Genomic DNA, 15,616 nt, shown 5'->3' on the forward strand with positions numbered 1-15,616 from the left:
GACTTACACTTAAGTCAGGAAAGTCAATGAATCAGGATGGAAAAAGTCTAAATTTGAAAACTAAGGTATTAGTGATCAGTGGCTGGGCATTCCTATTGGAAAGAAAAATGGTTGCTCTCTGTGTAATTCCTTACTTGCAGAAAATCGATTGTATTAAAATCATTTGAAAGTTTCACCTAATAGGATTAACACTTAGAAGGGAATTATGTCAGCCTGGTATTATGTTTTGGAATATTAATGACCTAGTTTTTGTATGCATTGAGCTTTTTAAAATTCTTACTTTAAAAAAAATAATCACTAAACAAGACTTTTCAGGAAGACTGAAATAGCATCCCCCTTATACTCGGATAAAGTTTGTGAAATATACCCTGTTCCTACAGGTGATAGTGAGGATTTTGGACCTCGCTGGGGTTGACCTTAGACTTAAAAAAAGTATTTTTCTTCATTGAACTTCATACAGAATTACAGATTAGCCCTTCAACAACACATGTTTGAACTGCATGGGTCCATTTATACGCAGACTTTTTCAGTGAATACTTAGTAGAGCACTACACGATCTGTGGTTGGTTGACTCCTCAGATGCAGAACTGTGGAGACAGAAGACCAGCTGTCAGGTTAAATGCGAATTTTTGACTGTGTGGTGGTTGGCACCCCTAACCCCCTCATTGTTCAAGGGTCAACTGTACTTCACTTCCCAAAAAGTATATGCTTCCTGAGCTTGAAAATACTATGGTATCAAAAAAAAGAAAAAAAAAAATACTATGGTATCACCAGTGACAAGCACAAGTGTCCAGAGTTCCTGAAAAGAAATGTCATTTAAACGACATTTATTTAAGAATACACACTGTACACGATCAGTTGTTTTATTATAGGGAAACAAATCATATCCATGTCTGTATGTAAACTTTAGATATTTAATAAGTAGAAAGGTCTCCTGAGGTAGTGTTATAAAAGAGACAATGTATGGTGGTCCTACAAAGGGATCTACCAATATTATCTTAACCTTCTTCAAGTATCCCTTTCTAGAACGTACAAAGTCATTACAATACCTAATCTAGAGGTGAAGAATGATCAAACACACACAAACACACTCATGTACACAGATAAATTAAGTAATTTGTTCTAGATTCTAGTCCCTCTCAAAGTTTTTATACTTTATTTAATGCATCCTGACCTTTACAGTGTGTGTGATAAGAGTAGAGGTCCACACATAATATAATAAGGCTATCGTGTTCGTAGTCCTTCCTTTTGAAGGGCCAGTGATGTCACTCCTAGAGATAAGTCAGACACAGGAGAATCACCCACCAGGTTAGAAATAGGGGCAAACCAATTTTAGGTGCTAAATGCCAGGATAATCAGAATGATGCTGTAAGCAGAGTAGGATAGAGCAGTGGTGTAGGGTCCCTGTGGTGTTCACTCTTGCAGAATCACATTGCCAGAAGTAGATACACATACGCAAATGTGATGAATAAAGTTTATCAGCAAACAACATGAAATAAGTGCCTGCTGATTGTTGAAACACTAGGTCATCTAAGGAGTAAAAAAAGATGTGGTAGACATAGGCCCTGCCTCAGGAAAGTCAGAATCTAATGGTGAAAGTAAATGATGGAATACATGCAATATATTATCATGCCTTTTATGTGTGGATATGATGCAGGCACGTGTGTGAGCCTGAGCTCAGGATTGTGGTCACAGAACAAATAATCTCTAAGCAGAGGATGTGTGTGTCAAGCAAGAGAGATTCAGAGGCAATGTAGGTATCAAATGGGCTGAGAGCAGGGAAGGACCATTAGATTTGCCCAGAAAATCATTGAGAGAGAGAGAAGGTGGAAGCCTGATTGCTAGGGGTCTAAAGGGTAAATTACTGAAAAAGAAGACATTCATGCCATGACACTTTTCAATCAGGGGGGTCAGCAAACTTCTCCTGTAAAGAGCCAGATAGTATAAGAATGTGTGGTGCTATTTTCCAATAAAACTTTATTTATAATAATAGGCAGTGGTGGGCTGTAGCTTGCTGACCCCTGCTTTAGACTATCACAGGCCGTAGTGCTTTTAAACTCAGAGTGTTAAACTTGAGCCTATAGAAGGAATTCCAAGAAGCTTCGTTGTGATTCCCAGATTACAGCCAAGTATTTGCCCCTCATCAGTGACCAGTGGAATTAATATGTACAGATTCTTAGCTCATTGCTTAAAATTTTAAGCTCATCTGGTTTTCCCTCCTGGGATATTAATGAGTGACCTTTTACTAGAGGTCAGTTTGAGTCACATAATGAAAATTCTAAATTAATTAGAAACCAGATAGTTTATAGACCTCCTTTACATGAATGATTAAAAACTCACTTTTAAAGCACCACTTCTAAGTTTCTTTTTACTCTCTTGCTCATAGATGTTGATGAATGCCAGCACCGTCATCTCTGCAGTAATGGGCAGTGCAGGAACACGGAGGGCTCCTTCCGCTGTGTTTGTGACCAGGGTTACAGAGCGTCCGCCCTTGGAGACCATTGTGAAGGTGAGAATTGCTCTTGATTGCAGAATCATAAAATGTGAGACTCAGGATCAGGGAAATCTGGACATCAACCTGGCCTCTGTCCTTGACCCCATACTTTTGACTTCACAGTTGAGGACAGTAGGTCCCTGCAAGATATTTTCCCCATGGTCACACAAATAGTGCCAAGAAGTGCATAGAATCAAGGTTTTCCTTACACTACTCAGAGCAGTTATGCCAGAAGAATTATGCCAGCTAAATGAGTAAAGAATCAGTTTAACTCTTCTCAGCTGTGGATGGTTTATCCTGGGTGTATAGTTCTGTATAGCATCCATTGGGATGCAGGACCAGTGGTACCAACGATCCAAGTAAGTAAAGACAAGTTAATTTTCCAGATAAATGTAAAGTTTTTAAAGCCAGACTTTAATTTTGAGCTTTTCACATAAAATATTTCTTCAAGATAACCCACGTGTACAGCATTATGAGTTGTTAACCACTTTCACTACCTGCCTTGGCTCAGAACCCCTCTGGGTGGTCAGGGCTGCTGAAGCTGCCTGTCACCAGCCTGTCACTTGTGAATTCTCTGTGTTCACTGTGTTTTTTTCCCACTCATCTGCTGATTTGCTGCATTTACACCCTGTCAGTTATGAAAGCAGAAATGTGAACGTGGCAGGGTTTGCCTCACATGGTGAGGTAGTGGCTGCTTGAGGGTCTGAACCCCACCTTTGAGAGAAGAGAATGAGCTTTTCGGTGACTGGTTTTGTGGCACATGCTTCAGTGGCCCCAGATACTTTTCGACTTTTCAGTCCCATTGGTTGGGAAGGATCAACTGTACTGTATCCTTCTCTTCTGACCAGAGAACTTGGCTCAAACAGTCACAACCTGTCTGGAGGGCAATTGGTGCCGTTTCAGAGGTGTTAAAATGTACATTATTGTTGAATCAGTGGGTCATCTTCTAGGATTTTATCCTAAGGTAGTAATGTTTTTCAAAGAGTTAATACAACCAGTGAAAAGTTGTAATCAACATACCTATTGAAAAAATAGGCAAATGATCAAGTGATAAGTCATAATAACAATAATAATTGGTTGTCTGAAAACTGTGGATGGGGAACTCTACAATATATGGGTAAATGTTGATGATTCAACATAGTGACAATGCAAGATGGAAGAGGCAGTCGTGTTGCTGGGAGCCAGTCATGGAAGAATCTATTCTAGAAGTAAGTAGGTGGTAGGGCACATGCTAAGGCACTGAAAACCTATACTGACCACCAGTATGTTTTTTGCCCTAATTCCTGGCCTAGCCAAGAGGATAACCAGGCCATTGACTAAGTCTTGGGTAATGGGTGCTTATTATAGGACATGTTCCTCTATTTTGGCTGTTTTAATGTGTAACCATTTCACCAGAAGTCCAATATTTTTATTCTAAAACCATCCATTTCATGAAAAGCCAAATAAAAACTTTTCCCTGGCTTGCTTGTCATTATTAATATATATGTTCCGTAAGAAAGCTTCTTTTTAAGTATATCATCAGACTCTTTTCAAGTCAGGACTAATTTCCCTAGTGTCTTAGGTTATAAATAGGACTGGAGTCTGAATTAATTCAGAGCTCCCTTTGAAACGATATTAGCACTTCAGCCTGCTAATTCCCAACTAGCACTGTTTCTGACCCTTCCCAGTCTTATGTAGCTGTAATTAACTGAGCTGTGACGGCTCACATGCCTTTCACAGCTGTGGGAGGAAGAGCCATCTTTCTTGTTGGCATTTCTGTTTACATGTGTGATTTTCCTCTCCTAACTCTGGCGGAGACTTGTTTTCTTACAGCGTTATCCTGCAGTTCTGCTGGCCTTCTCGTGGAGTCAGAATCCCAAGCATTGTGCTAATTTCTGTGGGCAACGTACACCAGCACACTCAGTAGCCACTCAGTCTGTGATTCTGGGTGGCCTCAGTTGTCCTGGTTGTTAGAGGTCTTGGCATCTCAGCCTTCAAAGGCTCTGCCGCTGACTTGCTTTCCCTCCAGGCACAGTCTCTGCTTCCATGCCTACCTTGGCATCTTCCCCGGCCCCTTGCTGTGGTTGCTCCATGCTAGTCCCTTGCAAAGCCTGAGAAGAAGATTCATGATTTACTCTGTCTTCCTATGGCCCTTCTCTGTTGGTCATTTCTTTGCAGACCAAATCGAAAAACGGAAGAAGTGCTAGTATTTCTTACCTTCTGACATTTCTTTCCAAGTCAGAGTCACCCATTTATTCATTTATGCATTCATTCAACAAAAATTTGAGTGTCAAGGATGTGCCAGGCACTGTTCTAGGTACAGGATATACAGCAATAAACCGAACAGATAAAAAGTCCTGCCCTCGTGGAGCTTACATTTTAGTGAGGGAGATAACAATAAACATGATAAATAAATAAACTATATAGTTTGTTAAATGGCAGTAAATGTTAAGGGGAAAATTAAAGTGGGGTACATGGGGGGGTGCTGAGGGAGGGAGGGAGGGAGGGAGAGTGATGGTCTTAAATAAGTAGGCAAGCAGAGGTTAGCCTGAGATGATGACATTTGATTATTTCTGGGGGAGTGTTCCATGAAAAGGCTTTGTGGAGGAGATTAGGAGCTTGACTTGGGGCATTTTCAGTTTGTGTTGCCTACAGTGGGTATCCAAATGAAGATATCTGAAAGGCAATTGGACCTATGTGTTTGGAATTCAGGGGTGAGTTCTGAGCTGGGATTCATCAGCATGTAGACAGTGTTTAAAGCCATGAAGTTGGATGGGATCACCAAGGGAGTGACTGTAGCTAGAAGAGAGAAGTTGTCCAAAGACTGAGTCCTTGTCCCTCATTTATTTAGAAGTGAGGAGGTGATAAGGCACAAGCAGAGGGGATTGAGAAAAAGTGGCAAGGGAAGGAGCAAAACCAGAATCCAAGAGAAGAGACCATTTCAAAGAGGGCGTGATGAGCCTGGGTCAAACATTGCTGCTGGGCAAGATGAGGACCAAAAGTTGACCATGGCATCTAGCCAGGTGGAGGTCCTTGGTGACCGCCAAAGCAGTCTCAGTGGAGAGGTGACCACGACTGACTGTTGCTGTCCTTAAAGCCTGATGGCCAACTCCTAGAAGAAATTCCTCTTTCATATCACCCTCGTCGGTGGTATCAGACGATCCCACATTGGGCTCTCTTAATGTTCCACCTACTCTTTTGTTTGCTTTTGAAGATAGAGATCTTGCAAAATTTTTAAACTAAACCAGACTGTAACATAATGCACTGAGTTTTAAAATCTGTACAATTATTTATAAGCATTTTTAAAATGCTTCCTTTTACTGTCATATACATTATTTCTCTTAGATTTTGGAAAGTGAATGAAAATTATTTTAGGATAGGGTGAACAAAGCTGACACATTTCCGTTATGCTGAGGCACATATATTCAGGAGTGTTGTTCCTGAAATTCATATCCTCAGGGTTCTACTTGCTCTATTTTGAATTGAGATTTTTCACATAATGCTAATGATCAAATGTGCCTTTTCTTATTTTGTTGTCTCAGTTTCCGAAAGAGCAAAGAAAGAAAGGTAAATCTAAAAATGGACGTCCAACTCAACACCTGTTAGAATGGCTGTGGAGCTATTAGAATAAATGTGGAACAGTTGGAACTCTCTTATCTTGCTGGTGGGAATGTAAAATGATACAGCCACATTAGAAACTTCAAAAGTGAAACCTACTATGTGACCCAGCCATTCTATTCCTAGGAATTTACTCAAGGAAAATGAAAGCATATATTCACACAAAGACTTACACATGAATGTTTATCAAAACTTCATTCATAATAGCAAAACTGTAAACAGTCCAAATACTCATCATAGGTGAAGGGTAAACAAATCGTGGTACATCCATACAATAGAACAGTACTCAGCGATAATGAGGAGAGAGCTATTGATACACATGACAACCTGGATGACTCTCAAAAACACTTCGCTGAGCAGAAGAAGCCAAACAGAATAGGGGTACAAGTAACCTTTTGGGGCAATGGAAATTCCTATACCTTTTTGGTAATGATTGGTCCAGGTTATTCCTTTAGTACAGGTTTTATGGCAAAGATCCATAAACAGTAGACTAGAATATCCCCATTTGGCTCAACCACTTCAAAATCATGAAATAAGCAGAGAGTTGGGGCTTAAGAATTACTTTCACAGAATTTATATCTAAAAACCTATTCTCAATTAAATTTGGTTCCACTTTTAGGAATCTTGATCTACCAAAGGTCAGTTAATCAGTGAATAAAACCTTTGTTGGCATAGTCAGGCTTTGCAGGAGACACTTAGTCCTCCGTGCTATTATCTTTCTTAATTGTGCATGATGGTTCCTTTACGGATTCTTTCACAGAAATTATAACGCCTAAGGCATTAGATTAACAGGAATGGAGATTTTAAGGTCAGACTGGAAAAAGAGACAAAGGAAAATGTCACCAAGCTTTATGTTTATCACTACAGAATGACATTCTTACAAAGGTGTGTCATTAATTCCTTACAAAACATTGCATTTGCAATGATGTTAAGAATCCAACAGTGGATCCTAACAGATATAAATTGATACAGAAATGCCTGCGCCTTGATTGTGATGGTGGTCACAAGAATGTGTCTACACTTGTCAAAGCTCATTGAACTGGACTCTTAGACACATTCGTTTTATGTAAATTATACTTCAGTGAAGTTGGAGAAACACACTAAAGAAGAAGTGATAAATCACTTCAGTTGTGATGGAGTCACATCAGCCTTGTTTTACATTTTAGGATCAAGTATTCAGAAAAACACTTTAAAAATGGGTGAACCTCATAATAATTTATTTTGATAGAATGAAATTATAAGGTGCTTCTCTTTTATCTGCCCCATGAATGGTACAGAAGGCAGTTAATTAGTTGCTTGGGTTCTATGAGGAATATTTAATTCCTTGTGCCCACATTTTCAACCAGACAGCGAGGAGAATAAGGCAGCAACAGTCTCCATATTCACTTCTTCCTGGACCTCCTCATGTATTTTAGCAGCACTCATAATTATTTGCAAGAAATGCCATAACATGCCAAATTTCTGAGAAAACAAAGAAGGTTTTGTTCTTTAGGTTTCTTCAGTGCTAATAATTTGAATCCTACACATACAACAGAATCGGGGCTCATGGAGTGTGTTAGGAATAATGAGCTCTGACTAGGAGTAAATGAGGTAATAAATAGCCCTAGTGAAAGATCTGCCTCAAGTTCGTGCAGCAAGGGGGGGTCATTAATTGTTTTACATGCTCACAGTCAAGACCCAATATTGGTTACGTAAACCATTTTTAGTTGCATATGTGTTATAAGTACATACGTTAGAAAAAATCCAGGCAACATTATACCTGTTTGTGATAACTGCTGAGTAAGTGACTTTTGATTTTGTTGACTCCCTTGCCTGCCAAAAACTCCTCTTCTTCCCCCTCTGCCACGTTCCACCCTGCTGTCAAGGCTCCAAGTAAGTTCCTTATGTTACCCAGGCCACCTTTGACCTCTGTAGTGTCTCTTCTCTAAATTCATGTGACACTGGAAGTTGGTTCTATTCTTTTGACAAATATCTTTTTTGACAATTCTTATGTTAAGTTATTTTGAACTTATAAAGCAACTCAATATTTTTATGTTTTTTCTTATTAATATAATTTGGGTTTTTTGGTACAGTCATTTTTCTTTGGAGGCAGGGAGCATGCCAAGTACTTTAAAAATCTTTCCTGTAATGCGTAATACAGGATCTTGTATAAATAGATGCTCAAGATATTCTTATTTGAAGAATAATTTTATTCTCTATCATCACGGAGAATTTAACCAAGTAAATTACTGTTTGTTATAGAATCTTTACTTTTCCTCTTTGAATTGATTTTATTTGATGTTAAAACTTGTTTATTTATTGTGCAAAGCTAAAATCCTTTCAAAATATTTCATTTCTTAAAAACTCTAAAAGGTAAACCGTCATCCATTTAAAATCATGCGTTATGAGAGATGTAAAATAGTGTTCATTTATGTGAGTCTGGTGTGTAAACATAAGGAAAATGTTTTTCTTAATACAGTTTGTCTTTTAAATTTTGTAAATTGACTTGTAGATATCAACGAGTGCTTGGAGGACAATAGTGTTTGCCAGGGAGGAGACTGCATTAATACTGAAGGGTCCTATGATTGTACTTGCCCAGATGGATTCCAGCTAAATGACAATAAAGGATGTCAAGGTACTTCTCTCTCCATCTTTTAAGTTATAATTTACATTATTGTTCAGTTCTGCGTTGCTTCCTGATGATAGTCTGCGGTTTTACCACTTTATATGTAAGTGAGCTATGCCAATTTGTATTTGTATAATATTTTTCTTGAGTCTACATCAAGTACAGGAAGTTCTCACTTTGCACTGCACCATGTTAACTGAAACTCATGTGTTTTGGAACTGTGTCCTAGCTTTGTGTGCTTCTGTGGTAACTGAGATCACCTGTACTTTGCTGTTCCTTCCATGGGCCAACCTTGGTACTTGATTCTAAATTATCTTCTAGCTTTTTTATCTCGTTCATGGGTCTATTTAATTTTGTCCCGTAGCTGATATGTATCTGCTTTTTTTTTTTTTCCTGATCCCTGTTTTTATCCAGTATCCAGCTTCTCCTCTCCCCCCAAAACCTCACTAATGTTTTGGTCACAATTATAGAGGACAGGATTTTATGTTTTTTCAAAGTGCTATAATGTTTAATCTCCTAAACAGCAGTCCTCCTCCCCTTATCTGTGGTTTCATCTTCTGCAGTTTGTTACCCACAGTCAGCTGCAGTCAGAAAATATTAGGTGGAAAATTCCAGAAACAATTCACAAGTTTTAAATTGCTCACTGTTCTAAGCAGTGTAATGAAATCTCGTTCCATCCCATTTCATCCCACCTGGAACGTGAATCATCCCTTTGTCCAACATGTCTCATCTGTTAGTCACTTAGTAGCCATCTCCACCGTCAGATCCACTGTCGAGGTATCACAGTGCCTGTGTTCCAGTAACTCTTATTTTACTTAATAATAGTTCCAGAGCACAAGGGTAGTGATTCAGCAATTTGGATATACCAAAAAGAAGCCATAAAGGTGCTTTTTTTTTTAAATGAAGAGGTGAAAGTTCTTGACTTACTAAGGAAAGAAAAAAAATCATGTGTTGAGGTTGCTAAGATCTATGGTAAGAACAAAGAGGGAAAAAGAAATTTGTTCTAGCTTTGTTGTCACCCCTCAAACTGCAAAAGTTATGGCCACAGTGCATGATAAGACCTTAGTAAAGATGAAAAAGGCATTAAATATGTACAATAAGATAATTGGAAAGAGAGAGAAATTACATTCACATAACTTTTATTACAGTATACTGTTATAATTCTATTTTTAGTTAGTGTTGTTAATCTCTTACTGTGCCTAATTTATCAATTAAACTTTATTATATGTATGTATAAGAAAAAAGTAGTATATATAGGGTTCAGGACCATCCATGGTTTCAGGTATCCACCGGGGGTCTTATAATGTATCCCCCGGAGGTAAGGGAGGACTGACTGTACAGTGGACACAAGGTACTAATAAGAACACAGCACCAATCACAGCACAGCTTTAACTGAATAACTTCTATGTGCCAGTTGCTGAATTACCTTACTTAATTTGTAAAGAATTGAAGAGGCAACTTTTCTTTTATGCATTTTGTGCATGAGTAACTGAAGCTCAGAGAAGTTAATTAGCACGTTCCTCACTAGTAAGTAATTGAGCTGAGATTTGAACCCAAGATCTTTCCCCACTATTTTCTGTACATTGCCGTGCCAATTACTGTTACACTTACAGCCAAAGGAAGGAAGACAATGAGATTCAGTGAATTTTTTTTTTTTCCCAGTGTAACACATTGAGTTATTGTTGATGCTGGGGTTAAAAAATCAGATTGTCTAGATCATTTGTTCCATCATTTTTAGCTACACCTAACTGCCCCACAAGTTTTCCTATAATTATGAGTCTTAATAAATCCATGCCTTTTTTCCCATTGAAAACTCAAACTTACCTGTACTCTTATTTATTTCTAATACTGGTTAAATTTTTTTTTCTCATTGTTGCTCCGCCATTATGGAACTCTGTAGTGTATTCCAAAGTACATATAAATAAAAGCTTGTTGGAGTCATTTTTTATCCATTGCTACTGGACATGTATGACTTTTTTGTTCTCAATTGTCATAAATTATATCCTTCTCACGTGTCCCAAATCACAGTATTCTTAAAAGGGAATATGGTGTCTATTCTCTGAGTTGTGAATATTATACCCTGTGTATCATTATCTACACTCAGCTCTGTGTCCCTGAGATACAAAAGACACGGGCCTTTGCCTTACTGATCCCAAGATTTAAATATACTGCAGTGTGTACCTCATTTGATATCATATATTTATTTACCTTCAAGGTGAATTTAAATTTTTCAGTATTTCCAATACAGAAATTAAATGTGCTTGGATTTAATGTAGTTGAGAAGAAAGGTTTGAATTATAAATTTATGTGACAATATTTCCATTTGGGGTCTTTTACATCTTAATAAAATCTTGATTTATATAAAAATACCAAGAGATACCCCCCAAACCACCTGAATCCTATTTTTATTACAGACATTTGGGCTTAGAAGTAATATTTTTTGTGTTTCCTCTTGTCACAAATTTTTGACCAAATAGAGGTAAAACCAAGTCTTGTATAAAGAGACCATGATTTCATATTGCAAATTATATGCACTTCTAGAGTTAAAGTGCATAAAACTCATTTAGCCATCTGATTAATTAATTATACTGTCTTCTCTCCGTATATTAAATTTGTGTTTGTGATTTGATAGGAACTCATATGTGACTGCTCCAAACATATGATGTTTTATTGACTATAAATCATTATTAAATTGACTTTGTTCTCAGTCACATCGGTGATTCCTGATTTCCAGAATAAATTAATGTCTGCTTGAAAAACTTATATCCAAACGAATGAAAAATATTACTGAAGTGGGATAGAGTACCATTTAAAAAATACTATCTGTGAATATGCTCCATCACCCACCTTCTCTGATTAGAGTCTGTTTATAATACCATGTGCACTCACCTTGTTTTGAATCATCTCTCTTTGCCACGTCACTGGAGGCAGCTTTGTGATCCTTCGCTCTGCCTGAAGTTAGTAGCCTACTTCTATCTAATCCCATGATCATGTCAGCATTCTGTACATGGGTGTAGATTTCAGAGTTTGTTTTAATGCTGAAAACATAATTGATGACAATGTGAATAACCATGGAACATATTTGAATAATAATGCATGATAGGCATAAACTTTAAACCTCGCCTAATAATCTGAAGATAGTTCCATATTCAGGAAGGCATTTTCAATTGAAAGTGTAAGAATCTCTTCCCCCAGCAAAGTTAACGATGTCATACAGACAGCATGGAAATTCTATGTTAATACTCTCTTTAGGAATGTGGCAGCATACATTTGATCTTCAGAACACACTCAGTTTCACGTTTTGACTTACACGTGCCAAATTGTGAATTTCTGTGGAATCTTGGACCCATGAAAGAAACCCAACTTAAATATAGTCTGGCTTTCAGCAGAGTTACTAGCAGCATAGTTTAGAAATGCCTCAATAAGTGCAACCCAAATTGAATGCATATGTTTCTCTGGTTCCAGATATTTGTGTTGTTCTTTCTTGGTGGTTTCCTGGAAAAAAGTCTGGGAATTCATCTTCAGTTCCTGTCATCAGACTTTTTAGACAATTATTTGTTAATCAATGACTTCTCTTTAAGCAAGAAGTTTATGCCCATTATTCCCTACGCAAAGTTGCAAAGTCTGACAGCTTTTATAGGGCCATGTTGAGTCACAGATAAAATAAGGAGGTGGTCTCGGATAACCTCTAGGGCTCTACAAGATGGATATCGACCTGGGACTTGATCTCCAGGCCAGTGGAAGTTTATGGCACTTTGCTGCCCAGGTAGAGGGCAACAGATTCTAGGCAGCAGATTGGAAAGAAAGAATGGAGCTAACGGGTAAAAGAAAGTCAGAGTTCAAGAAAGATTACAACCTAAGGTATTATCAGTAGGTAGAGAGCAAACACAGAGGATACCAGAGATTTTATAAAAGAAGTGAAGAATTTCACAGAGTGGAATCATGTTGAGAAATAGTAAAGTAGAAAATGATTCATTGCTCTTCCTTGAAATATTTTAGTGACAATTAGAAGAATGGGAGAATTGTTAAGAAAATGAGTAATTCCTATTTGATTTCTTAATTGGGTTCAGCAGTAGATAAGCCAGTTAGCCTGAAGAGCCCCAGGAGATCCTGGATACGGGGAAAGGGATGACTCTCTGGAGGAGGTGAGCTGCCGGGTTGGTGGCTAAGCATGTTCTAGAGGTCACTAGGAAGGTCCCATCATCTGTACCTTTTCCATGTTCCGATTAAGCTTTACAGTTATTCATGTTGGTTCCTGCCTCCCCTGTTACATTGTGAGCTTCGTAATGGCAAGGTCCCCTTCCTACTCAGCCTTCTCATAGGAAGGCTTTGGCAAAAGTTTTTAATTGAATTAAAGATGGATTTTTAAGAGGATATGTTGAGGACCTCTTTAGCAAGAGATAAAGAGGAGGACCTAGGAGACTTCAGAAAGATAGGAAAATGACCTTAGTAGGGCTACTGCCTGGATGGTGCCAAGGACCTGTGATACTTTTTATGACCCCAATTAACTAAGAGAACCTCAATCAATCACTCTGCAGTTATTAGAGAATGAACAAAACTGTGAAATTTTTTGGTGGGCAAACATTCATAATACACTGTTCACTTGCTGTGCCAGGAGCTGGGGACTCAGAGTTAAAATATGCAGTTCTCCTTAAGAAGCAGTCAGTGCAAGAGGGACACAGATGAGACAAACAGCAGTTAAAATGCAGTGCGCATAGGCAGTTGCATGTGTCAGCACCAGTGTGAACAGGTGAACCATTCTCCATGATTCCTTATGTTGTCCACTTTGGGCACTCTTAGCCAGCATAACTAGGACTAGTTCGAAAGAACACTGCATTTACACCAAATACTTCAGGCATTATCAGGGTGTAGGAGTGCATCATCACCCTGGCTACTCCCTAGCATAATCATTCTTCATTGAGGGCAAGCAGAGTATGAGATGGTCAACACAACTACCGCATGATTTGTTCATAGCAATAGTCGCTACCACTTTTTGACTCTTGGTTGTGTTGGGTACTGCATTAAGCGCCTGATGCTCATTCACTAATTTCATCATCACAGAGCTGTGCCAATATTAAGACTTTCCCTGGTATAAAAGGCCTTTTTCTTGTACTTTATTTCTTGTATCCATTTTCAGTGAAATATAGATTGTAGTCTATTTCATTTGTATATTCAGACATCTGAGAAGTGCCATTTTTGAGCCAAACACTGTAAGACATGTCCAGCCTTGCCCTTAAGAAGTTCACGTCCCAGGGATGGATAGGCATGGACATGGGGAGACGTACAGGCCACAGGAGAGTTGTTTGCATGGTGGTGGGAGAGGACAAAGGAGAGCACAGTATCCACACTGAAGAATATTTCACAGAGGATTTATTTGATTGTAGACCCTCAAGCCTCCAGTATGTCTTTTAAAGAAAGGGTACCTTTGGGTTGAAACTATGAAACTGCTTTTTTTTTTTAGGTTGAAAATGGTTTGAACTTTGGCTAGTTCCTGTGATTCAACCTAAGTAGTTTCTCTCTCCTGACAGTCCAACTTGTCTTGTGGTCTGGTGTGTGTACAAACTGTATAGTTGTGCCACCAAATAAGTGTCTGACCATTTTGTAATAGATTTTTCTTCTTGTATGTCTGGTATCATAAGAAAACAAAAGAGATTTTTTTCAAGTATGTGGAACTCTTCTCGATTCCAGATATTAATGAATGTGAACAGCCCGGACTCTGTGGTCCTCATGGAGAGTGTCTAAACACAGATGGTTCTTTTCACTGCGTCTGCGAGCAGGGTTTCTCGATCTCTGCAGATGGACATACATGTGAAGGTAAGACAAACCATAAGACATCACATCATTATTGCATGATAAAGCAGAGAGGAGATCACTCTCTATTTTAATAGGCAAAGTCTCTGAGACACTGAAGGACACTCATGATTTAAGGCCTTAGAACATGTATGCACCAAGGTGACCCCTACCTGAAATCGCAGCTCGGGGTGGCTGGGATTTACAAACAGGATAACCGGCCATTATGATGGTGAAAATACTCACAGGTGATTCCACTACTGGTACTGAATTAACAAGTCAAAATGTGTGGGAGGTGATGATTTTAGGTGCACATGGGAGACCTAAAGGAAAACGGGGGCAACATCCTGATGTAACTCGAGACTCTGCCAATTTTGATTATGCTTCATATAGACCATCTGAATCATTCTGTTTATAAAAATGCCTTGCTTGATTTTTTCTCTGTACCACTGTCGGCAGAGACTTTCCAGAGTTATTCCTCTAATATCCTTAGCTCTAAGCCAGTATATTTTCTTATCTATCAGTATTTATTATGTCCTAAAAGCTAATTAACTTGTAAGATGTTAAGATAACACTGTGGGCTTCCCATTGGCAACCTCTGTATGTTTGCAGGGATACAGCACTGGTTATATTCATAAGATTTATATCTTGGTGACTTATTATAGTTTGATAAATTGAGGAATAATTCATCTGAACCTTTATAAAAGTAAACCGAGAAGATTCCTATAATCATAATTTTAATCCATCCCTTTGTGAATCTAGGTTATCAAAACCCAGCTATGTTTTAAAGAAGTATGAAGGTTTTGTTCTGGGCCTATGATAGGATCCAAATGCTTTGCTCTAAAAAATCGTGCAGCAGGAAGTGTGTGCTCTCCTTACCCATACCACAGTGGAATCAAGCCGAGGAATGGTAACCAGGTTCATCTGAAACTAATTATTATATTGGGAAGAATAAACTGATCTTATAAAAAGCAGGAGATTGTTGAAATTGCTCTCTTGCTGAGCAGACAAAACATTGATACCAGATTTGGTTTCAAGTGAAAGAGAGATAGTGCAGGGTGAGGTTTAAACAAGCAGATTCTGAGGGGTTTGAAAGAGATCAAAAGTGGGGAAATGGAGAAAAACATCAT

At 38.4% G+C, this 15,616-nt stretch overlaps 1 protein-coding gene across 12 annotated transcripts in view; it reads left to right on the forward strand.

The window, feature by feature from the left end:
- Positions 1-15,616, forward strand: part of LTBP1 (latent transforming growth factor beta binding protein 1) — a 419,947-nt gene that overhangs the window by 327,457 nt on the left and 76,874 nt on the right. For all 12 annotated transcript variants that reach the window (XM_061210616.1, XM_061210619.1, XM_061210618.1 and 9 more), the window contains 3 exons: positions 2,387-2,509; positions 8,583-8,705; positions 14,385-14,510. In XM_061210616.1, coding sequence (XP_061066599.1) covers positions 2,387-2,509; positions 8,583-8,705; positions 14,385-14,510 — 372 coding nt within the window. The remainder of the gene's footprint in view (positions 1-2,386; positions 2,510-8,582; positions 8,706-14,384; positions 14,511-15,616) is intronic.

This window comes from Eubalaena glacialis, chromosome 14 (genome assembly GCF_028564815.1).
Source record: "Eubalaena glacialis isolate mEubGla1 chromosome 14, mEubGla1.1.hap2.+ XY, whole genome shotgun sequence".
Taxonomy (NCBI): domain Eukaryota; kingdom Metazoa; phylum Chordata; class Mammalia; order Artiodactyla; family Balaenidae; genus Eubalaena; species Eubalaena glacialis.